Source organism: Hypanus sabinus, unplaced genomic scaffold (assembly GCF_030144855.1).
Source record: "Hypanus sabinus isolate sHypSab1 unplaced genomic scaffold, sHypSab1.hap1 scaffold_2053, whole genome shotgun sequence".
Classification (NCBI taxonomy): domain Eukaryota; kingdom Metazoa; phylum Chordata; class Chondrichthyes; order Myliobatiformes; family Dasyatidae; genus Hypanus; species Hypanus sabinus.
This window is the reverse complement of record NW_026780156.1, coordinates 19,689-46,000: the sequence shown is the minus strand read 5'-3', so window position 1 is coordinate 46,000 and position 26,312 is coordinate 19,689. Positions and strand designations below refer to the sequence as shown.

At 42.3% G+C, this 26,312-nt stretch overlaps 1 protein-coding gene across 1 annotated transcript in view; it reads left to right on the top strand.

Annotated features, from left to right (window-relative positions):
- Nucleotides 1–26,312, top strand: part of LOC132387638 (transportin-3-like) — a 41,107-nt gene that overhangs the window by 5,592 nt on the left and 9,203 nt on the right. Inside the window, exons 5-13 of the mRNA XM_059960021.1 lie at nt 1,393–1,532; nt 4,802–4,993; nt 6,472–6,563; nt 7,296–7,372; nt 12,757–12,817; nt 13,861–14,001; nt 14,913–15,029; nt 16,850–16,944; nt 24,085–24,241. Of these exons, the coding sequence (XP_059816004.1) occupies nt 1,393–1,532; nt 4,802–4,993; nt 6,472–6,563; nt 7,296–7,372; nt 12,757–12,817; nt 13,861–14,001; nt 14,913–15,029; nt 16,850–16,944; nt 24,085–24,241 (1,072 nt within the window). The remainder of the gene's footprint in view (nt 1–1,392; nt 1,533–4,801; nt 4,994–6,471; nt 6,564–7,295; nt 7,373–12,756; nt 12,818–13,860; nt 14,002–14,912; nt 15,030–16,849; nt 16,945–24,084; nt 24,242–26,312) is intronic.

Genomic DNA, 26,312 nt, shown 5'->3' with positions numbered 1-26,312 from the left:
CTGTGTGCACAATTACCTTGATGCCCCCTCATCAGGTGACACTTTCTATATCCTTGGGTAATCAGTAGGTGACTGAAGCCAGTCTTTACTCATTTTGGAGCAATGATGCACAACTTGGATAGGAATGGGGGTTGTAGTGTGCAAGGGTGCACAGCAGGCAGGGGAGAAAATGTTTTTTTTAAATAGACATGGGAAATAATGAAGACATCTTTAAAGTCAAATAACTATCAGCAGAATTCTGGCCGTTGATATCTCTATTTAGTATTCCCAATCCAAGTCGGTTGGTGTTTTTGCCTTCTGCACGTAGCACTTATTAATTTGGAGCTTGCACTACAATCAGTTCGGTTCTTTGCAGCTGATTTTATTCCACATAACTACATAAGTGGTTATGTATGGAAACTGAGAAGCAGATGTTTTTGGCAATGGGTCTGTCCCATGATCAAATTCTCTGATGATGTGCACTCTCAGGTTTGCATATGAATAGAAACTCCTTAAATCAAGCATTGCAGAACGACCAGGGACAGCAAAGGTCAGAGATCTTGTGAGTTAAAATGAAGAGACAAATTTAAAAGGGGAAAATATTCTGAGACTTAAGAATGTAAATTAAACTTAAAATAAACGCTGTGACATTAGTTGTAAATTTTGCTTTTTTAATATTCGTTCATGGGATCTTGCCATTTCCAATTGTTCCTTGAATTGTGTGACTCGCAAGACAAGAGGGGCATGGTATGGCAATGTAGCGGTTAGCGCATTGCCTTACAGCACCAGTCTTCACTGATTGGGGTTCAATTCCCACTGCTGCTGTAAGGAGTTTGTATGTTCTCTTTGTGATCGATTGGGTTTCCTCCCACATTCCAAAGATGTACTTTTAGGATTAGTAAGTTGTAGGCATGCTTTGTTGGGCCTGGAAGCAGGGGGCACTTGTTCAGCACATCCTCACTGATTTGATTTGATGCAAAAGCGCACTTCAATGTATATGTGACAAATGAAGCTAATCTTTTCAGAGCAGTTCAAAATCTATCACAGTGAGTATGAAGTTGTGCTGGAATCCAGTTTTGTGGCACTGAAGATCATGTTCGTAGTAAATCAGGCTGCATGAAATTTATAGCAGTTTTATGGTCACCATTGCTGCCGTCAATTTTCTATTCCAGATTTATTATTTAATTAAATTAAATTTCCAATGTGGCAAGGGTAGAATTTGAACTCTTGTCTCTAGTTATCCAAACATCTATATGTTAATCCATTAACTTAACCATATCTTAAAGGGAAAAAATGATTCTGTATGAATGTCTGAGATATTGATCTGCTGGTGAGCTTTGCAGTTGTGGAAAGTCACTTTAAATCTGAAGACTATTTGTTAGAAGTAAAATGTTGACTTTCTTTTACATTTAGGGAAAAGGAGTTGCGGCTGGGAGATGTTGTTCAGGCGGTGATCAACCTCCCTGATAATACACACCTGGCAGTGCAGCATTCTGGAGTGCAGCTCCTGGGGGAGCTGGGAGAATACGTCAACAGCAATGTGCAGTGCCTAGGTTAGTACCGATGGGTTTGGGCAGCTTCCTTTCTCCATATGAGTGACATTGTGTGTTGCAAGCAGCCTTGACCGGTCAGTCAGAGGAGTACATCATATTGTGTCATAGAGAACTACAGTACAAAAACAGGCCTTCTGATCCACCTAGTCCATGCTGAACCATTAATCTGTCTAGTCCCATCAACCTGCACTTTGAGTGAGACCATAGCTCTCCATACTCCTCCCATCAAAGTACTTATCCAAACTTCTCTAACTTTTCAATCAAACATGCATTCATCACTTCCACTGGCGGTTTGTTTCACATTCTCACGGCCCTCTGAACCCTTAAACATTTCACGTTTCACCCTTAACCCATGGCCCCTAATTCTAGGCTCACCTAAGCTTAGTTGGTGGGGGGGAGTCTCTTTGCATTTACCCTATCTATACCCCTCATAATTTTGAATACCCCTATCAAATCTCCCCTCAATGTTCAAAGTCTTCTTGCGTTTGCCCCATCTTGCCCCCATGTTTGCCTCGTCTGTGCCCCTTTTTGCATTCTGCTGTTCATCTCTAGCCTATGTTAATCTGATTCTACAACTTCAGCCTTTTTTTTAATCACGAACAGGTACATAAAATCTGTCCTTTTGATTCAGTCCCTAAAGCAGCTCTGAAAGTTCCTGTGTTTCCCTCTGTGCATATTTTTCTCCATGGTTTTGCATTCCCTCAAAGCCATTGCAATCCAATTTAAAACAGTAAGCCATGAAGACCAGGTTCAATAATTGATTTACAGGTTAACTGGGGCTTGGCCTCTAGGCAAGTCTCCTCTCCTGTTATATTATCCATAAGGCATCGGAATAGTGTTAGGCCATTTGTCCTCAACCCAGATCCCCGGCCTTCTCCCCATAACCTTTGATGGTATGTCCAATGACCTGGCCTCCATAGCTACCTATGGTAACAAATTCACCACCTTCTGGCGAAAGCAGTTTCTCCACATCTGTTTTAAATGAAAGCCCCCCTATTCTGAGGTTGTGCCCTCTTGTCCTAGACTCCCCCACCATGGGGAAACATCCTTTCCACATCTACTGTTTAGGCCTTTCAGCATTCGAAAGGTTTCAATGAGATGCCCCTCATCCTTCTAAATTCCAGCGATTTACAGACCTAAAGCTATCGGGGAATTGCTTTTGTGCATTCCGAGGTGAAAATTAGTGGAGATTCCTCCGCTAATCTCATGGCCCATTGCTGAATGAACAAAAAACACTAAAAATGGCTTAAAATGCTTCAATCTGGTGCAGCTTGGGTTAATGAAATGGACTTTGAACTATAGACTTTTTTCAGTTTTTAAATGTTCTGTAATTTTTGTCTGATCTTTCTCATTTTTTTGTGTGGGGAAGTGAGATTTAGGGGTTGATGTGCCTGTTCCGTTTTTATTTGTTTTTTTTTATGCGGGGAGATGGGTTTTGGGGGTTGATGATCTTGGTTTTATGGCTACCTGGAGAAGAGGAATTTGGGAGTTGTATACTTGATAATAAATGAACCTTTGAACCTTTAATTGAGTACAGGAGTTGGAATGTTAGGTTGAAATTGTACAAGACAATTGGGCAGCCTAATTGGAAATACTGTCTAGTTTTAGTCACCTACCTACAGGAAAGATGTAAGTAGGGTTGGAAGATTGTAGAGAAAATTTACAAGGTTGTTGCTGGGACTTGAGAACCTGTTATAGGGAAAGGGTGAATAAGTTAGGACTTTATTCCCTACAATATAGAAGATTGAGGGGAGATTTAATAGAGGTATACAAAACTATGGGCTGGCTGGTGGTGTAATAAATTAGCACTGGACTTGGAGGCAGATAGTCCTGAGTTTAAGTCGGCCAGGTCCCAACTGGGGCAGCGGCGGGAACTGTGAAAGAAAGGCCTGGCAATCTGTAGCTTGCTACGAAAGCCCTATGGACAGCTACGCTATCCATAGGGGTCCATGAGTCGATGATGACTCGGCGGCACTCGATGACAACATATAAAATTATGAGGGGTATAGGTGGGGTAAATGCAAACAGGCTTTTTCCACTGAGGTTGGGTTAGACTACAGGTAAAGGTCATGGGTTCAGGGTGAAAGGTGAAATATTTAAAGGGAACATGAAGGTGGTGAGAGTGTGAAACGAGCTGCCAGTGCGTGTAGTGAATGCCGGGTCAGTGTCAACATTTAAGAGAAATTTGGATGGAAGGTATACGGAGTGCTGTGGTGCAGGTTGATGGGACTAGGTAGGTTAATAGTTCGGCATGGACTAGATGGATTGAAGGGCCTGTTTCTGTGCTGTAGTGTTCTATGACTTTACTCTAAAATACTTGGGTGGTTGTAGGGGTTTCTCTGCTTAAACAGAGTTGTAAAACACTCATCAGTAAGCTTTCCTTGGCTCATTTGGAATAAAGTCAGTCATCTTCTATAAAGTGGAGTGCGGGAGGGAATGCAACTGTAGGGAGGTGTGAAATAAATTTATAAAGTGTTGCAAATGCTCAGCAGGTCAGGGTATATGGAGAGAGAAAAATTCAAATTGATGAACTTTCAGAATGGTACAACTTGGCCTTCTACATATTTCCAGCATTTTTTGTTTTTATTTATTTTGTTAAAACTGTGCAAATTAACCAAATTTATTTGTGGTCAGTTCCACCAATTAATTAACGTGCATTTTTATGGCAATAAAGGTCTGTCTTCCACTGTCTGCAGCTTAGGAGTATTGGGCCTCTTCTTGAGTTTGAAGCAGGAGTGGGCTATTTGGTAACCACAACAGCTTCATCCTTTAATAAGATCAAGCCCTTCAATAGTTTACCTCAGTGCCACTTTCTTGCACTAAGCCCACATCTCGTGATCCCCTAACATCCAAAACTTTATCATTCTCTAACTGGATCGTGTACCATAGCTGTGCTACATGAGAACCACAAAGAACACGTGGCTGCTGCTAAAGGAGAGACTGAACAACCAAAAAACCAACTACCACTTACTCTTGCCCATTCTGCACCAGGATATATTGATCCTGGATCAGCTACTACAGTAGGGTTTTCATCCTTTTTAACTGAGGGGTCTGTGGACCCCAGGTTGAGAACCCCTGCTCTAAAGCCAGCAATGGACAACCCCTTTAGGAGAACATCAGACTGGACTTGAGTAATGATGGCACACCATCATCTGGTTCTTGTTCCATACTACTTTCCATGCCGCACCTGAGCCTAAACAATTATGATTCTGGTTGCTGATCCATGCCAGCAGTAATTTTTCCCTGACTGTGTGTGTTCATTTCCTCAGAGCCAGTGCTGAATTTCCTGACACAACGTTTGAAGCAGAGGGAGCTAGCGAACGCTGCGGCCAACTCGACCCAGAGTATCTGCGCCATGTGCAGTGACCCGATGACACGGCACTTTGAGGGGCTGCTGCAGGTGGCCTCATCCTTGGATGCACTCCCCATTTCACACGACTCGTCCATTGGACTTCTCCGAGGTACAGAATCGTTGATGTTCTCTTGCTGCAGTGAATGTCGTGAAACAGCCAGCAGTGTACACACCAAGGTTGGTTCACAGCGTAGCACACTAGCGAGCACGTAGGCAGGGCTGGTGTCAGTAGTCTATTTAGAATCATTTGCAAGAAAGCAAAATATAGTGCTGTTGTTGGAAATAAAATCAGCAAAGGACATGAATCCTCAATAAGCCAAGTCACTTGATTAGTGAGAGTTATCAGTATGGATATCTAATTTCCTTTAAATTAACATGATATGAAATTGTAACTTTCTCTTTCCATGGATGCTGTGAGACTGTCTGCATTCAGAGTAGCTTCTGTTCCCATGTTAGATTCTTCCATCCCACTGAGAAACTACATTCCACTCGTTTTCTATTTCCTTGGAGCTGTTTATTCAAAGTCAGATTTTGTTCTGGTGCTGTCCTCTGGAGGATAAACATTGTACAACATGTAGGGCTTTGCTTTTGGGATGAGCTCACTGGGCCAGCAATTCTGCATTAGTCCAGGACGAGATGCCTTCTCCAGAAATTGACCAAATTCATAAATGCAAATTTTAATTGTACTAATTAAGTGAACTATATTTAAAAAAAATCATGATCTGTGTATGAACCTGGTTATAGATAAAATGAAGGTGCAAGTAGTCTGAGTAGCTACCCTGGTATTAGTGCATCAGTGAGCTGGGTGATTGCTGTATTGAACCTTGCAATGAGCTAACTGAATTCTGGCCATTCAAGCATGGCCACAAATAGTATTGGCATATCTAGGCCACGGGAAGTAGGGAAATGCTAAGCAAATTTATTATGAAGGTATGTATATATCACCATATACTACACTGAGATTCATTTTCTTATGGGCATTCATGGTAGAAAAAGAAATACAACAGAATCAATGAAAAAGTACACAAACAAAAACTGACAAACAGTGTACAAAAGACAAACTATGCAAAAACATAATAAATAAATAAATAAATAAATATTACTGAGAATGAGTTGTAGAGTCCTTGAAATTAAGTCCATGGGTTGTGGAATCTGTTCAGTGTTGAGGTGAATGAAGTTATCCATGCTGGTCCAGGAGCCAAGGGATCTCCACCTCTTTCCCAATGGCAGCAACGAGAAGAGAGCATGGCCAGGTTGGTGGGTTCCTTGATGGATGCTGCTTTGCTTTGGCAATGCTCTTTGTAGATGTGCTCAATGGTTTGGGGAGTGAGGGTTGTTTTTTGCCTGTGGTTGTCTGGATCCATGATGAATTCCACCTGCTGTTCAGTATGTTGGAGAGCTTGTGCTGCCTAGTAACAAAATCATTTTTGCATACATGAAGAAATATTAATTGGACGGGTACCAGGAATCTGAGGATGCTTCTGTGGTCAAACCGTAGAACATGTCAGAATCTTGAGAGGGCCCAAACTAAAGAAGGTTATATCAGCTACACTATTATGAAGTGACAAACTGTTTCCATCTTGCCAGGCATTTCTTTGGTGTTGGCTCGGATGCCTTCAGAGAAGATTGAAGAAACCTTCCAGCGCCTCTGCTCCATGCAGGTTACTGCTTTAAAGAAAGTAAGAAATGTGGTATTCATTGGCTCTACTACTGGTGGTTTCTTGTTGTGCCCAACCAAGGAGAATCAGCACAGGGAATTGAGAATGACAAGCTTGTTTTCACTAAGGGCTGGTACAGTGGAAAGAACATGGTCCTTTTGTTGCCACTAAATTCATGTTAATCGGTTTGTGGGGCACAGCAACATGGCTATTAGTTTAATGCACCAGAGTCTCGGGTTTGATTCTGCTACTGTCTGTGAGGAATTTGTACGTTCTCGCTGTGACTGGCATGGGTTTCCTCTGGGTGCTCCAGTCTCCTCCTACATTCCAAAGATGCATGGGTCAGTAAGTTAATTGGTCACATGGCTTGTTGGGCCAGAATGCCCTGTAAGCATGCTGTATCTCTAAACTTAATGATGCATGTCAATGTCCTTTTGAAATTCAGTACCACAAACTTCATTAGATGAGAATTTCAAAAACAGAATTCATTGCCTGCATTGCAGAATCAAAAATTCAGTTACTGACGAGGAGTTTCTGCCTTTGATGTTTGTCTTCTTCAAGGCTACCTGGAGTAATATCAGCAGTCAGGGTTAAGTGCAATGTTGTGTATATCTCAGATAGAGTAGCCTTTGGACGTTCTTGTTAATTAAACTTCAGCCCTCTGCTCCCCTGCAGTTTCTGTTGTTGTACTTCTAGTGTATCAAATGCTGTTTTGCTGCATTGAGTGTTGAATCTCCGAACTTCTCTTTCAAGCACCTGGCGTCAGACATGACCAATGGCATCTCAGCGGACCCCGCCGTGTGGTTGGATAGGCTAGCAGCTATTTTCAGGTAGAACCACTTCACATGCTATCCATAACTTGTCGAATTGATGCACCTGAGTAACTAAATCAATGTTTTGCCATCAACTTGTGTGATGGCGTTTTACTGGCCACCACAAAAGGAGATGCCCCAAGACTTTGCATGTTACTCTGTCTCAGTGCTAGTGTGCACTACCGCTGGACATCCTGTATGTTCCAAGATGGAGGCCTTGCTCTTTCCTTGGTTATTCTCTTGCCCTTACTTCAGCTCTGAAATGCTCTACGAATCTCCTCAATCTTGCCTGTGTGATTGCACCGTGTTTCTTTTACATACAACCCCCTCTGCTGCCCCCATCCCCTGCATTTTGCAGTGAACAACTTGCAGCAGCATTACAGGCACTTGGGTACAGCCAACACACTGAATATAAACTACACAGAGGAAACAATTGTGCAAAAGCAAAGACACGATCGTAGACAATACCTGCCACATGCTTCATTTTTATTCTTTATTCAACAGTCTATCCCTTGACATCTCTGGTTCTGAGCCTGGTATTCATCCTTGGGACCAGGATGGCTCCTATTTTGCGAAGTAAGATATAGAACAGTACAGGCCCTTCACTCCATATTTTGTCAACCCTTTGAACAGCACTAAGATCATTCTAACCCTTTTGTCACATGACCTTCCAGTTTTTTTTTGTTATAATATTGAAATCAGCTTAACCCTAGCTTGGGTCCTAAATTTCTGGGCTATCCTCATCTTTTTCCACAACTATCTTAAGATGTGGAGCTCTGATTATCATCTCCAGGATGTTTTCTCGCTAACATTCCAAATTCATGTCCAACTGTATTCCTGTGTCCAGTGTAAAATAGGGAAGTGTGCTTTAATATATTTTGTCACTCCTATGATTTGATATACAAATTGGTTAACAAGAAGGAAATATCTTCTGGATGCAAATTCTATCTGGGGTCGACTCTTCATCTACCACTGCCTTAGGTTTGGCAATTCCCAGTCTCATTTTTTGTGGTCACAGATGCTGATGGAGTCTTTAATATATTGGAACATGTCATTCTGCTGGCAGTCAGTCCTGAGGCAGCTCTACATCACGATGACATTTTCAGTTCATTGAGGATGATTAAGATAAAATCAACTATCTCAGAGCCAAGATGCTGTATCAAGGGGACATTAGGACCACTTGTGTCCTTTGTTTCACAGAATCTTGTTAACCTCTTCTGTGCCAGACACAATGATTTGAATAGACTGGTTCACCATTCACCACCAAGATAGGTCAGTCTGGTCTCTCAAAAGCAGAGGTGGAGGTGTATGCTTCATGACCAATTCCTCATGGTATACAAATCTAGCACTGCTTTCCTAATCCTGTCCACTAGATCTGAAATAGCTCACGATCAAGTGTCGTCAATTTATCGGCCATGAGATTTCAGTGATTATTTTACTAGTTGTGTACCACCAATGTCAAACAGGCTCTAGACTAACTGAGCAATGTGCTCAACAGGCATGAAACAGCACATCCTGAGCCTTTAACCAGGCCAACTTGATAAAGTCACTAAATAATTATCCTCAACAAGTAACATAGTATGAGAGGAAGCACACAGTGGATCACTCTTACGCTAAGATCATGCTATTCCACATCCACACTTTGGAAAGTCTGATCACCTGTCTGTACTTCTACTCCCTGAGAATAGGCAGAGACTGAAGACTGCAGCACCAGTAGTGTGGACCAAGAAGGTATGGACAAGGGAGGCACAGGAGTGCCTACAGGACTGCTTTGAATCGGTGGACTTAACTTTATTCGGGGATTCATCTTTGAGTCTGGATGAGAATACCGCAGTGGTTACTGAGTTCATTAAAACCTGTGGGGTGTGTGCATGCCTACAAAAACATACTGTGCATTCCCAAACCAAAAGCTGTGGAAGAACCTGGAGGTTAGTCATCTGCTGAGGGCTAGATATGTGGCATTTGAATCTGGCCACCTAGGTCTGTACAGGAAAACCAGGTATGACTTGGACTTCAAGGGCTAAGAAACAATTCCAAGAGAGGTTAGAGACATTAACTCTGCAGAGCAAAACCCAACATCATGAATGACAGTGAAGTCTCACTTCAGGTGAGCTCAGCACCTTTTATGCTCACTTTGAAAGGGAGAATAAAACTACAGCTGTGAGGATCCCTGCAGCACCCAGTGACCCTGAGATCTATCTCGGAAGCTGACATCGGACAGCCTTCCAGGAGGGTGAACCTTTGCAAGGCAGCAGGCCCCAGTGGAGTACCTGGTAAGGCTCTGAAAACTTGTGCCAACCAACTGGTGGGGGAATTCAACAGTTATTGGCGGAATCTTGTTGAGTGGTGTCATAACAACAAAATTGTACTCAACGTTAGTAAGGCCAAAGAATTGATTGTGGACTTCAGGAAGGGTACAACGAAAGAACACAAACCAGTCCTCAAAGAGGGATCAGAAATGGAGAAAGAGAGCAATTTCAAGATCTTGGGTGTCAATATCTCTGAGGACCTAACCTGGATGCAGCTATGAAGAAGGCAATACAGCAGCTATATTTCATTAGGAGTTTGAGGAGATCTGGTTTGTCGCTTAAAATGCTCTAACTACAGATGTACCGGGGGAGAATTCTGACTGGCTGCATCACTGCCTGGTATGGGTGGGGGAGGGGCGGGGCAGGGGCGTGTCTACTGCAAAGGATCAGAGAAAGATAAAATTCATCGGTTCCATCACGGGCACCAGCCTCCATTAGTATCCATGGCATCTTCAAGGAGCGGTGCCTCAGGAAGGCGGCGTCCAGCATTAAGGACCCTCACCACCCAGGACATGACCTCTTCTCATTGTAACCATCAGGTAGGAGGTACAGAAACCTGAGGGCGCACACTCAGCGATTCAGGAACAGCTTCTTCCCCTCTGCCATCTGATTTCTAAATGGACATTGAACCCATGAATGCTCTCTCACTACTGTTTTAAAATTTATTTCTATTTTTGCACAGCTTATTTTAGCCCAATTATTTAATATGCATATACTTGCTGTAATTCAGTTATTCGAGTGTTATCATGTATTGCATTGTGCTGCTGCTGCAAAGTTAACAATTAATTCTCTTAATTCTGATTCTGATCATTTATTAATACATGAATGCCCATCGATACAACCAAACAAAACAATATTCCTCTGGGGCCAAAGTGCAAAACACAGTATACAACACAAGCCATATATAGCACATATAAGATGGCAAGTAAGCATAGTCGCACAAAAATTGAGAGTACTGTGCAAAAGTCTTAGGAACATTTATAGCTAGGGTGCCTAAGACTTTTGCACAGTTCTGTAGTAAATTTATATATTTCATTGTACTGCTGCTGCAAAAAAACTAATTTCATGACATAAGTGATGATAAACCTGATGCTGATGTGGGTCTGTATTATGGACTGAGAGTGGGAAGGGAGCAGGGAGAGGGGAATCGTGGTTGGGAGAAAGGGAGGGAGCCAGAAGTGCCAGAGAGACATTCTGTAATGACTGATAAACTAATTGTATGGAGTCAAATGACCTTGCCTCTAGTGTCTTGGGGCCAGGTGTGTCTGCACCTGTGCCACCCCTCACCCTGTCTGTCCTCCTTTGACACCTGTCCTACACTCCTCCCTGGCACTCCACTCTTGCATTCCTAACATTCTTTGCTCCCACCAGATTTGTGAGCTTGCTCCGTTCCACGTTGACCGATACAGTACTGTGCACATACACATACACACCTAAGACTTGCTTAGAATTGTTTATAACCAAATTCCCATGTGCTGTAAATTGCTGGTGCATTGGTGTTATCGGCAAGGACAAGCAGTTCTCAGCAGTTCGCACATGTGGAATCCAGCTTGTCATTTCACCGATCGAACGCTGGAGGGAAGCACCGACAGGAGCGGCCAGTCCCCAGTTCAGCGTGGCACCGTGATACACCACCTACAGTGTCTTCTCTGCTGGATTACAGCTTGAAGCCTCGTCTGCGCCACTGCTCCACTGCTGCTTTGTCTCGCCCGTAAACAAGGGAAAAGGACTTGCAGCATTTTACATTATCAGTGTCCAACAGGGTCTTTCAATTGCTAGAGAAACATTCAAGACTATGAAGGGCAGTTAGACTGCACACCACCTTTGTGCGCTGACTCTGATGCCTTCCTGTTGCAGGCAGTAACATGGTCTGCATAGAGTCCAGCTTGCTGATGGGTAGTCCTGCAGTGCCTGAAGTTCTTAATGTCCTGCATTTGCTGCAATTGTAAAAAGATGCTTTTTAAAAAAAGACAAAATACTTTTTGGTTCTTCTTCTCTCCCCCCCCCCCCCCCCCCCAAAAAAAAAAGGCCAGTACGTCTGAGCATGCTGCCATCTTACTGGAAGTTGTGACTTTCTTGCATTGCTATAAAAGATCAAAGAACATAGGACTTCATTCCTGTTCTAAACTGGCACAGGTTCACCTTCCCAGCAGTATTACTCACTGAAAGACTTAATCATTGTCATTATTGCTTTTCATGTATTGGAACTGCATCAAATTGGTTGCAACAGCAGCAATGTTCCCAATGCACCTCATTTGTAAAGCAGTTCATAGTTATAGAAAAATGCTCTTTAGAATAGATGAGGGGGATTTCTTTAGTTAGAAGTTGATGAATCATTGCTGCAGACAGCTGTGGATGCCAGTTATTGGATCTGTTTAAACAGGTTCTTAATTGGTAAGGATACCAAAGGTTATAGGGAGAAGGCAGGAAAGGCTAATTAATCAGCTATGATCGAATAGTGAAGCAGACTTGAAAGGCCTAATTCTGGTCCTATGTTTTATGGTCTCATTCACTATAGAAGGCATGCTCTTTCATTTAACCATGTAACAATTACAGCACGGAGACAGGCCATTTCGGCCCTTCTAGTCCATGCCGAACGCTTACTCTCACCTAGTCCCACCGACCTGCACTCGGCCCATAACCCTCCATTCCTTTCCTGTCCATATACCTATCCAATTTTTTTAAAATGACGATATTGAAACTGCCTCTACCACTTCTACTGGAAGCTCGTTCCACACAGCTACCACTCTGAGTAAAGAAGTTCCCTCTTGTGTTACCCCTAAACTTTTACCCCCTATCAACTCATGACCTTTTGTTTGAATCTCCCCTACTCTCAATGGAAAAAGCCTATCCATGTCATCTCTATCTATCCCCCTCATAATTTTATCAGACACAATAATCAGATGTATGCACACAGCAGACATAATAATCAGACACAGCTGCCTGATTATGATTTATAATCATAAGATTATTGTAAATCATGCAATCAAATTTTTTCTTCTGATTTAGTTTCCTAATCTAATTTGGTAGTGCTTAATTTTGTTAAAATGGTTGGCATTCGTGTGATAATCCTCTGCCATGTCACTCCAACAGGCACACGAACGCCACCGTGGTGGAGGGGAGGCCACACCCCTTTCAGAAAGTCATCCAAGAGGTAAGATGACCTGAAGTCCCAAAAAAAATGTGTAAATTTGAAAAAAGATTTGGGGTTCACAACCAGGAAAGACGATGAAGAATTGACACCAGGTTCAGCATAAAGTACACAAGATTCTGCAGACACTAGAAATCCAGAGCAATACACACAAAATACTGGAGGAATTCAGCAGGTCAAGCAGCGACTATGGAAAAACACAGTCAACATTTTGGGCTGAAACCCTTAATCAGTCCTAATGGAGGACGTTGACTCTTTATTACTTTCCATAGATGCTGCCTGACCTGCTGATCTCCTCCAGCATTTTGTGTGTGTTACTCAGCATAAGGTAGGGTTTTTTTTTCATCAGTATGTAACTTGGAAACGATGCATCCAATATGCTAATCTGTCTTAACTGGTGTAACTGAGTTGAATCCTGCTCACCTTGCTTAAGTAACACCCCAGGCCCCGACTTCCAGCCCCCATATTGGTTTTCTGATGCTTGTGGCCCTGCTGGTCAAATGACACTCTTAAGTCCATGGAATAGCTAAAGGAAAATTGGCAAGCTGGGCCTCAATCCTGAGACTCTTGCCTTGTGATTTTTTTTTTTGTTTTGACAACTCACTCCTACTGAAGACCACTTCAGCTGTTTCTAAGAGTCTAATCCAGGTCACTTAAACGTGTAATTCCTCAATCTGCAATAGTTCAATTTACAAACTTGACTTGATCATTGATAATGTGAAAGACTATAATAGTCAGAATGCTGGCTCAGCTTTTTCCTGTAACCAACTTTTTGCTGGGACATTATAATAGTTTTAAGAGACCAGTCTCTAATTTAGAAGCTTAAGCTTCGTTCCTCAACATACTATGCCGGGGAGTGTATAATGCTGACAGACTCGGCCAGTTGGATGCCATAATCAGAAAGCCTTTTGCCTTGGATAATGCAAGCATTCTACTTATTTCCTTGATATATTATTTGGTTTCATGATTGCAAACCAAAGGCGTCTGGTTCTTAATAAAACCGACATTTTAAAAAATCAACTTTCTTCTCACCTTTGCCACTGCAGATCTGGCCAGTGATTTCGGAAACCCTGTACAGGCATCAGGCTGATAATCGGATGGCAGAGCGATGCTGTCGTTGCCTGCGCTTTGCAATCAGATGTGTCGGTAAAGGATCTGCCATGTTGATTCAGCCTCTGGTATCTCAGGTGCGTGTGTGCTCACATGCCTAGTGTCTCTTTGGTTCAGTGAATGTGTAGGTTGAATAACTGGGAATAAGAAATAATTATTGAGCCGTAGAGAAATAAACTGCCACCAGAACCATAAAAATTGTACTTTTGGTAGCCTTAGGTACACAGTGGCACAGATTTAGACCTCAGTGTTGGTGGCTAGGTTAGATCATGACCTCCAGTGCCCTCTGTATGATGTTTCCATATTTGCCGTGTGATCACATGGTTTCTATTCATGTACAAGGACTGTATCCCAAAGATATATGGGTGGGTAGGTAAATTTGCCACTATAAATTTCCCCTTGTATGTGGGTGAGTGATAGAAACTATCGTGAGTTGCTGGTAATGTGGGGAGAGTAAAATGAACTTGATGTAGTAGGGTGAGTGTGATGTTCTGCATGGATTTAGGCCAAAGGGTTTATTTATGAGCTGTATGACTCTCTTTGTTAATGGATGGTCGCTGCAAGGATAAGTTTGGAGTCACCAAAGTGGGGTGTGGGCTAGATGGAATTTTAGAGAGGAGCAGAACACTGGGAAGTAATGGACAGGAATTTAAAAATAAGAATTTTTAAGTATATGGATTTTTTCCTGGCTTATAGCTGGTCATTGAAAGAGTGCTTTCTTTTGTGTCAGGCACCCTCTCTGCCTTGCAGCTAACACTGATCCAGTTTGCAAATGTGAATGGAGAAACTTTCTTTAAGCCTAAGCTATGTTCTGTTCTGCTTTGCATAAAGCTTTCCAATCGATACCTTTTTGAGCTTGCCTTTCTGCCTCTGTTTATGCGACATTTTTCCGTGAGGTGGTGACTTCACATCACAAAATAAACGGGAATCATTCGGAGTCATATCTTGTGAATTCCTATAATGACATCTTTCATCTTTTTAACCCCAGATGGTGAGCGTGTACCAGTCCCACCAACACTCCTGTTTCCTATATCTGGGTAGTATATTGGTGGATGAATATGGCAGTGAAGAGAGCTGCACACAAGGTCTTCTTGAGATGATGCAGGTTAGTTGATGAATTATGCACACATTTTTGTTGGACTGTTTTATAAGTCTCCTGATCAAAAATCAGTTCTCCCCATTTGACCCATTGAATTGCATGATCCAAAATATCTTGCTAAATTACTTTATTATTGTCCCATGTATTGAGGTACAGTCTCTTAAAAAAAAAATGTCCTGCATACCGTTCTCAATGAGTTGATTGGTCTGATAGTACAAGAGAAAACAAATAACTATGCAGTTACAGGGTGCTGGATCATAACGAGGTAGATTGTGGGGTCAAGAGGCTGGTCTTCCAACCTGAAAATGTGGGTTCTAATTGAGATGTAGCAGAAGTTACTGTAAGGATATTCTTTTGTAAAGCTTTTTTGAAAAGAGTTTAGACATTATTGGTTCTTTGGCCTACCTTTAACCTATTTGAAGATCAATCTAACACTTCACTCCCACAAACCCCAGACAGCATCCCACTAATCCAGACAGCATCCTGGTAAATCTCCTCCGCACCCTTTCTGAAGCTTCCATGTTGTAGGAGCCATGTATCTGTTTTCTGTTTGTGTTGTATTTTGTGTTGCACATTTATTATGGGTAATTTGTCATCTGGGTTGGGGTGTGCTAGAAATAAATGAGCATAGTTACATATTCACACTTTGTCTTAGTTGGTTTTAGTTTAGTTTAGCAGTTTGGGAGGCAGCCTGAATTAGGCAATCAACTTTTTTGTTGACTGCTTAATTACTCTTATTTCACTTGTTTCATTATTTTACTTATTTCTAATATTGTTATAAGATCATTAATCTTTGCTGGTTTTATAATAAAGGATGGAGCGTCCTTTTCAACTTGGAACTTAGTTACTCTGGAAGTGCATCATACGATGTCAACTCCTGTACTCAGTCTCAGCAGTTCTGGTTTATTTTCAAGTGACTGCTATACACATCTTTCCTATAATGTGGTGCCCAAAGCTGAAGTTTAACTGGTGTTTTATAGAGCTGCAGCATTAACTTGCGGCTCTCGAACTCCATCCTGTGACTAACGAAAGCCTTCTTAGCCACCCTATCAACTTGAGCTGCACCTTTTAAGGGATCTACGGGCATGGACCACAAGATCCCTCTGTTCCTCCAAGTTAAGAATCCTGTCAAAACAGCAAAATGTGAGTGACCATCAAGGAAGAATGAAGCATCAAGGTGAATATGGAGGTCGTCAGCAGTCACTCTCCTCAGAAGCCACAAATAGATGGTAGTTGATAGCTTGCTCTTCTCGATTCTGACCGGAGGATATTTTTTGAAATTCAAATATTTATGTGATTATTTGACTAGCTTATGTTGCTCTCCTTCAGTTTTCCCCCTTGTTGCAGACTGGCGGGTTGAGGTTCCGGGTGGGTGATATGTCAGTTTTTGTACGAGGGAGGTTTAGGAGTTTGTTGGTGCTGTATTTTTTGCAACAGAGGGGGTTGGGGTTTTGGGGTTAGAGGGTTAATGACACTCTAGCTGCTGTTTTCTGGTGTGGGTGATCTGTTTTTTGTGCAGGGGAGGTTGGAGTTTGCAAGCTTTTCATGTGGGGATGAGGTTGAAGTCTTTCATGGTTTTCCTGTATTTCATGGCTATCAGGAGAAGAATATCAGAGTTGTATTGTACATGCAAACAATGACTATAAAATGAACCTTTGGGTGCCACTAATGCACGTGGGAAATGCTGTGACACAATAGTTATGTGGTCAGCAGCTTATTTATCAAACATAATTTATCAAGCATTTGCCTGCGTTTCCAGTGAGCCAAATGATTACAGCACTCACCACTGAAATGTTTTTAAAATGTTTGCTTGTGATTTCTTTCAGGCGTTTTGTGGACCAACATTCCATCTTCTAGAACAACCTAGAGGGTTCCAGAATCATCCTGACACTGTAGATGATCTTTTTCGATTGGCAACAAGGTATTGAAAACTTCCCTTGAAGGGTTATTTGGTCTTTGCCAGTTTTTCACAACTTGAACATTGTGGTTTGTTTATTTATCAAGATACAGTGTAGAATAGGCCTTCAAAACGTGCCACCCAGCCAGCGCCAAATTAACCTTGGCCTAATCATGGGCAAATAACCTACCAAATGGTGCGTCATTGGACTGTGGGAGGAAACCGGAGCACCCAGAGGAAACCCACGTAGCCATGGAGAGAATGTACAAACTTCTGACAGACAATGGTGGGGAATTGAACCTGCTTCCCTGGTATTGTAAAGCATTGTGCAGATCACTATGCTACTGTGCCAATTTTCTCATTAAATGCAAAGGAAACTGTAATGCTAATCAGCAAAGCTTCATGTGTGCTTGAGCATGTTTCAGGACTGGTGGTCTGAGGTCCTTGTAGTGGCCTTGAATGTGATGGGCATCTTCAGTTGGAAGTGGGTGTATGCAGTGTGAAGCAACTAACAGCTACTGTCTCACAGCTCACTGACCAAGGCTCAATTCTTTCATATTCCCTGTACAGAATTTACACTTTCTTCCTGTGACAGTGTGGGTTTCCTCCATGTGCTGCAGTTTCCTCCAGAGTCTCGAAGATATGAAAATTAGTATGTTAGTTGGTCACTGTAAATCTCTACTTGGAGACGAGACAGATGGTGGAATCTGGAGCAAAAAAATCATAGGAGCTTATCGGGTCAGGCTTATTGGGTAGAAGAAAATAAGCAGTGGACATCCTCATATTGGTGAGGGATATAATCTAGGGAAGTTATTGAGAATGAGGGGAAAATATATTAGAGAAATTTGGTGCTAAGTGATTGCTATGTGAGCCAAAATGGCAGCCTCTATGTCACGAAGAAATATAGAAGCTAACTTCAGTGCCACCATGGACATGAATATAGACCTGGTCATGAGGACAGGAATCATGCCTCACTGCTGACTAAATGCCATTGTTTTATAAAGTTGCTGCTGGTTTCTGAGAGGAGAATGGCTGCAAGATCAGCTACTGTGTGTTCCTCAGTTTTCAATAGTTCTCACAAGTGTGTTGTTGCCAGGCTGACATTTATCACCCAAACTTAACTGCTGCAGTCTTTTACAGTGTAATTAGGAGATTCAGGATTTTGAATTCATGATGTTGGAAAGTGTGTGGTAGTCTGTTTCAAAGACAGTCATCCAGTAGCACTTGTTCTGAGAGGTTGGTGATGAAACTTATCAATTCCTGCCTGAGAAACAACTTGGATCCATTTTAATTTGCCTACCACATGCCAGGTCCACAACTGATGATATTCCAACCCTGGAACACCTGGACAGCAAAGATGCATACAGCAGGGCGTTATTTATTGACTATAGGTGGACATTCAAAACTATCATCCTCTCAAAACTAATCAATACTCTTCAAGACTTTGGCCTCAACACCTCCTTGTGCAACTGGATCCTCAATTTCTTCATTTGCCATATCCAGTCAATTTAGATGAGCAACAACAATCATCAGCACAAGTGCACCACAAGGCTATGTGCTTACACCACTGCCCTACTTGCTTTACACTTAAGACTGTGTGGCTAAGCACAGTTCCAATGCCATTTTCAAGTTTGCTGACAATACCACTGTGTAGGCCAAGTCAAAGGTGATAATGACTCAACATAGATGAGGGCAACTGAAAAATCTGGTTAAGTGTGACACAACGACAATCCGTTGCTCAGTGTCTGCAGGACCAATGAGCTAGTTATTGACTTCAGGAGCAGGAAACTGGAAGACCTTGAGCTAGTCTTCATTGGAGGATCGGAGGTGAAGACGGTCAACAACTTTAAATTCCTTGGTATTATCATTTATGAGTTCCTGTCCTGGGCCCAGCACGCAAGTGAAATTACAAAGAAAGCATGGCAGCACCTCTACTTCCTTAGGAATTTATGAAGATTTGAAGATTTTATAGATGTGTAGTGGATAATATATTGACTGGCTGAATCATAGCCTGTATGGAAACACCAATGCCCTTGAATGAAAAATCCTTCAAAAAGTAGTGGATGCTGCCCAGTTGATCACAGGTAAAGCCCTCCCCACCAATGAGCACATCTACACAGGGTTGTCACAAGAAAGCAGGCACCCACCCCACCCCACCCCCAACCCATGTCATGCTCTGTTCTTGCTGCTGCCATCAGGAAGAAGGTACAGGAGCCTGTGGATTCAGGAACAGTTATTACCCCTCAACCATCAGGCTCTTTAACTAGAGGGGATAACTTCACTTGCCCCATCAATGGACAGTTCCCACAACCTATGGACTCTTCATCTCATGTTCTCTATTTATTGTTTATTTATTATCATTACTATTTTTTTCTTTTTGTATCTCCAGTTTGTTGTTGTTTGCGCAATGGTTGCCCAGTTGGTGCAGTCTTTCATTGATTTTATTATGATTAGTAGATTTATTGAGAATGCCAACAAGAAAATGAATCTCAGGATTGTGTATGGTAACATAGATGTACTTTTGACAGTAAATTTACTTTGAGCTTTGTAACTGAGGAAACTTGTCCCTTGTTGAGAACTTTGGCAGCTCGGTGACGCCATCTATAATCTCTGTTACAGGTGCTACCTTTGTTTTGGATATCAAAAAAGATCATCAACATAAATAGAAATCTTTATTTTCAGTCACCAGGTCGTATCTGACCTGAATATTTCCAGAATTTCCTCTTTGTTTCACTTTTTAAGACATAAAGGCATAGGAGCAGATTTCAGCCATTGGGCTCTGCCATTGCATCATGGGTGATTTATTATAGCTCTCAACCCCATTCTCCAGCCTTCTAGTAACCTTAGATGCCATTAATAATCAAGAACCTATCAGCCTCCACTTGAAATATACACAATGATTTCTGACTGACACAGCTGTCTGTGACTGAATTCCACTGATTCACTGCCCCTTGGTTTAAGGAATCTGTGTTCATCTGTATTCTGAGGCTGTGCTCTCTAGTCCTAGTCCTAGGGTCCCCCACTATCAGAAACCTCCTCTCCACATCCACAGTATCTAGGCTTTTAATACTCAATAGGTTTTAACGAGGTCCTCCTCCATTCTTCTAAACTCCTGTGAGTACAGGCCCAAAGCCATCAAAAGCTCCCCACACGTAAACCCATTAGTTTCTGGGATTATTCCTGAGTCTCCTCTGGACCCTCTAATGCTAGCACATCCCTTCTTAGGTAAGGGACCCAAAACTGATCACTGCCTTATAAAGCCCCAGTATTATATCCTTGCTCTTATATTCTTGTCTTCTCAAAATGAATGCTATCATTGCACTTGCCTTCCTTACCACTGACTAACCAACAAGTTAATTTTAGGGAATCCTGCACGAAGACTCCTAAGTCACTTTGCACCGCTGGCTTAATGTTTTTCGGATTGACATTTATCTGGATTTTCAGCAGTTTTTTATGATCTCAATCCTCTTTTACCTGAGCCCCAGAGGAGTTTTGAAAAGCCAGGCCTCTTTATTGATCTGTAAAGAGTGCAGAGACCTACAATCCTCTCAAAGGCACAGAATGGTTACAGCATGGCATGCATGGGCCGATTTGAGGTGGCAGAGCCTGGGCCTGAGCCAATGTTTAGCTGCTGGAGCAGACTTGGAGGTGATTTGAAGCGGCAGAGTTGAGATAGCAGGGCCCTGGTCCAAGAGTGACGAGCAAGTGGAGGTTTGACCAATTTAAGTGCCGGGCTATGGGCCAAACAAGGAGGTGGGCCCCGGGCCCGATAGTGTATGGAAGCGGTAGGGCCTTGGTCCAGGTGCAAGAATCAACATGCTGTATGGTTGATTTTAAGCAGTTGGCCAGATGGAGAAGATCAGGGTGTTGAGGCCGGAGGCAAGCGACTGGCTGGTGTGCTCCGCGAGGTTTACTCATCTCCTCGCTGAACTGAAGCCGTGGCTTCTGGATCAGCTGTTGTGATGCCTGCTTCGTGGCTTTGGGATTGCTTTCATCAGCTTCAGTTACTTTTATTGTTTGCCTGCTTTTGTTTATTTTTCTGCACAGTGGGTGCTTGAGTTCTCTTGGGTTTCTTTGTTTTATGGCTCCCTGTAAGCAGACACATCTCAGGGTTGTATATAGTGTAATAATTAATGTACTTCCAACTGTTCACAATTATATGATGCAAGAAAAAAGCTACGTTTTTGGAACATTGTCTTGTATCTGATGGTGATCACCTTCTGGAGCTATGAAGCTTTGCTTTCTATGTTAATGTTTTGCTGGCAACAGTGGGGCTGGGGTAGTGTAGCAGTTAGTGTGATACTGTTACAGCTTTGGGCACTTCAGAGTTCAATTCTGGCACCGTTCTGTAAGGAGTCTTTATACATCTTCCCTGTGGAGTGCTGGGTTTTCCCTCGGTGCTCCAGTTTCCTCCCACAGTCCAAAGACATACCAGGTAGGTTAATTGGTCATAGTAAATTGTCCCATGATTAGGCTCGGGTTAATCGGGGTTGTGGGGTTGTGGCGTTGCTGGGGTGGTGTGGCTCAAAGGCCTCCTCTGAGCTGAATCAATAAATAAGATAAATGCTCCTGCAGGGGTTGTTCAATTACAGCTTTTCCATAGAACAAATCATAATTCTTTCAACATCCTGCATTTCAATGTATTCATTGGTAAACAGAAAGAGATTAAAAATTCTAGTGCGCTCAGTCACGTATGCAAGTGAATTCCTTCCCTGGCTCTGGAATCCTGTGCCTTCGGGTGATTTGCTGCAGTTTTCTGGGGGGGGGGGGGGATCCTAAGGAATGGTAATTTTCCACCCACGTTCCATGTTTACAGCAATACCAACTTAACAATCTCTATTCATAATATTTTTCTTCCAAAAATAATCATAAGGCGTTTCTGTCATAACAAATTCCATAAATGTAGTTCCCAAGTGCAAGCTGCTGGGAATTTATCAGATGTTGGCCTCTGTGGGATTATGGGTCAGTGATCAGGTCTGTTTTATTTTATCAGCTGAAAATGATGGAGCATTCCCTCGGTAAATCAATTAAATATGTATTTTTTTAACTTTTGCTTAATCTGAAATAGCATCTCCTATGCAGAAAGTTTTGGTAGGTTGCAAGTCTGCAGTTTTACCTAGCATTAGGAAAATGTTTTGAACCAAGCCCTTTCCCTCTATGGTTCAGTGCTGGATCAAAAAGCCATCTATACCAACATTCTGCATGTTAATATGGCACAATGAATCAGCAAATTTGCGGATGACACCAAGACTGGGTAACACACACAAAATGCTGGTGGAAAGCAGCAGGCCAGGCAGCATTTATAGGAAGAATTACAGTTGACGTTTCGGGCCGAGACCCTTCGTCATGACTAACTGACAGGTTAATCTCTGTCTCGCCCCAAAAACCGAACAGAGCAATTAAGGGGTTTGGTTCTAGGTGCTGATCCAGAATACACGATAACGTAGTGAAGACATCTTTCCAGAATTTCTCCAAGCTAGGACAGAACCAGTACATATGGATGAGAGAGGCCACGCCCCTCTTGCATTTATCACAGAGCGGACTAACGCTAGGGTAGAATCGAGATAGTTTAGATTTAAGTGCTGCAGGGTTCTATGGCTCTAGAGTTGTGCCACTTGAGTTTATCTGTTCCTGATGATCTCTGGTTTAAATAATGAATTGTTCCTATTTGCACTTCAAGAAGAAAGAACAATGTTTCTGTCATGCCTTTTAATATCTTTTCCAGGGCTTCAAAGCATTAATTTTGAACTATGATCACTTAGAAATGCGGCAGCTAGTTTACATTTGGGAAAAGATGCTACAGTCAATATAACAATGATCTGTAATAGTGATAGATAATGTTGCAAGCATTTGGCATTTCTGGAAAGAGAAACATACACGACTGTTGTACGTTGAGTTTTATAAGATTGCAGTTATATTTATTTATTTTTTTATGGTGCATCGAGCCAGAGTAACAATCACTTTGTTCTCCTTTGCACTCGTGTAATGAGGAATGAGAATTAACTATCTTGAATCTTTTATTTAGTATTTTGAGATGGGTGGGGAAATAGTTGGTGCTGAGAAAGTAAAAGGGGGTTTTCAGTAGCAAAGAAGGTGAGAGAAGAAAGAAACGAGTTATTGGGAGCATGAATAATGTTTCATCTGCATAATAAAATAATGTACAGAAAATCTTACTGCACAAAAAGAAAGTGGAAAAACTGGCCAAAGTTGTTAGAGGCAATAATGGCCAGTTCTGATATGGATTGAAAAAGCAAGTTGCCTGAAGTTGGAAAATTCATTATTGGGTCCGGAATCTGTTTTGAGCTTGAGCAGATAGTATCTTGGCATTATTTCATGCAAGTATGAAGCATTGCTATGTGCCATAACAAATGAAACAGTTTACTGTACTTTATACAAGTGCTATGCGACCGACGTGTATGTGCCTAAAACAATGCTGTTCACAAATGTTGAAATAGGTTTTCCCATTGGGATAAGCACTGTGAATCCTGGCTGGTTGCCTTGTTTCGTGTAGGGTCAACCTCTTCAGTCTACAGGTGTGATGAGGTGCCCACAAAGCTGGAACATTTCTGTCCCATATGGTTAAGTATCATCAATTTGAGCTGTTTTAACAAGTTTAAAAATTTCCTTTAATTCTGAAGCTTTAAGGTTCTTGGCATTGTCTCATTTTAGCCATAGGTTTAAGTTGGCGATAGGTGATTAATTTTCTATTGTATAAACCGGAAACAGATTTATTATCACTAACTTGCATGTTATGAAATTTGTCATTTTGTGATAAATTGCAAAGACACAGAAATAAGTAGTCCAAATAAAATGGAATAATGAGCTGATGTTTATAGACTGTACATCTGATAGTTTGTACTGTATGTCATACATTTTGCAGAATAATATTGAGCCAAATAGAGGAGTAAATTGTGGTTAATCACTCACGCCAGTATTCTCTCTGGTTGTGCCTAATAATCCTACTCTAATAAAATGGAAAATCATCTAGGGTTTGTGAAAAAGGATGTGGAAGCCAGAGACAATATTTCTGATTATCTTTCAGTAGTGGTCCACATGACATGATCTGGAAGTGGAACACAGTTCCACAGAGTGCTGAATGTCCTTGGTCTGGGAACAGAGAGCAGAATGAGGTGAAGTCATTGAAATGAACACTTTTCTTTACAGATTCATTCAGCGAAGCCCGGTGGTTTTAATCCAAAGTCCAGTCATGTCTTTGATTATTCGTTGTGCGTTGGCTGCAACAACACTGAACCATCGTGATGCTAACTCCAGTGTGATGAAATTCCTGCAGGATCTGGTTCATGTTGCGACAGTCAATGAGGTGAGTATGCACTTCAACCGCGGTCTGCTATATCTAATCACCACTCACTTTACAAACAGTTTTTATCCTTGCTGGTGTGGTTCGATTGTTGTATTCTCTTTCAATGGATCAATAAACAAACTCCATCCATCCATCCATCCATAGTGCATACTATCCAGTAACACTGAAATACACGGCTCTTGATTGTGCTGCATGGTACTAGCATGAACGCAAGGCAACTTGAATTCATTCCAGTTTGTCTGCCGGCACAACAGGTCCACAGCAGATGCCATTTTATTGGCTCTTCCACTCAACCCTGAAAAATCTGGACAGTAAAGATGCATACATCAGGATGTTCCTTATTGACTACAGTTCAGCATTCAACACCATCATCTTCTCAGAACTAATCGGTAATCTTTGGCCTCAGTACCTCCTTATGCAACTGGATCCTCAATTTCCTCACTTGCAGACCCCTATCAGTTCAGATTTGTAACAAATGTCTTCTCCAGTCTCCATCAGTACAGGTGTACTACAAAGCTGTGTGCATAGCCCCTGCTGTACTCAGTTTACACTTATGACTGTGTGGCTAAGCACAAGCTCCAATGTTGTATTCAAGTTTGCTGACAACACTACTGTTGTAAGCTAAATCGGAGATGGTGGTGAATCAGCATATCGGAGGGAGATTGAAAGTCTGGCTGAGTGGCACCAGAACACCAACCTCTTAATGTCAGCAAAACCAAGGAACTGATTTTTGACTTAAGGAGGAGGTAATTGGAAGTCCCTGAGCCAGTCCTCACCGGGGTTCAGAGGAGGAGAGGGCCAGCACATAATGCAATTACAAAGAAAGTGTGGAGCACCTCTACTTAGGAGTTTGTGAAGATTTGGCATGACATCTAAACTGACAAAATTCTACAGATGGGTGGTGGAGAGAATCACAGACTGGTATGGAAACACCAATGCCTTTGAACAGAAAATCCTACAAACAAGTACCCAGTCTAGCACCAGTAATGCCTCCCCACCGCAGAGCATTGCAGCAGGAAGGCAGCATCCATCATCAGGAACCCTCATCACCCAGGTCAGTGCTGCTTTCTTGCTGCTGTCGTGAGGAAAGAGGTACAGCAGCCTCAGGACTCACACCACCAGGTTCAGGAACAGTTGTTACTCTTCACCCATCAGGCTCTTGAACCAAAGGGGATAACTTCAGTTGCCCCATTTACTGATGTATTCCCACAACCCAAGGACTCACCTTCAAGGGCTCTTCATTTCAGGTTCACAATATTTATTGCTTATATATTATTATTAGTTGGGTTGAGTTGTTCTCTGACCTAATTAATTTTCAATTATTATTATTTCTTCTGTCTTTTTGTATTTGCAGTTTCTTTGTTGTCTGCCCTGTTAGACCAGTCTTTCATTGATTCTATTATGGCTCTGGCTCCAGCTTGAACTTTGACCGCCAGCACCTCCTGGTTAAGACTTTAGATGCTACCATTGGACCCCCCATCTCCCCTTCTCCCAACACCACTTTGCAATCCTGGGTCTCTCAGCGTACCCCCCTCCCCCAAATCAACTCTCGGATCCTCAGAGCCTCTCTCTTCCTCCCAACCCACCTTCCTGACCACCTCTATATTGGTGAGACCCGTAGTAAAATGGGGAACTGCTTCGTGGAGCACCTCCACTGCATCCACCACAAGCAGGACATCCTGGTGCCCAAACATTTTAATTCCCATTCCTGTTCCGACTTGTTAATCTGTAGCCTCTTTGTGCCGAATGAGGCCACCCTTAGGGTGAGGAGCAATGCTTTATATGGAATCCTGTCTCCTTCCAGTAAAAATATTCATTCACGCCCCTTTCTCCACTCCTAACTGACCTTTTACTTCCCCTTGGGTCTCCTCCTCCCTTTTCTCCTATTGTCCACTCTCCTATCAGGTTCTTTCTTCTCTAGCCCTTGACCATAACAACCTACCTGGCTCCATTTATCACCTTTCCAGCTAGCCTCTTTCCTCCCTCCCCCACCATTTTAGTCTGGCATCTTCCTCTTTCCTTCTCAGTCCTGAAACGTCAACTGTTTACTCTTTTCCATAGATGCTGCCTG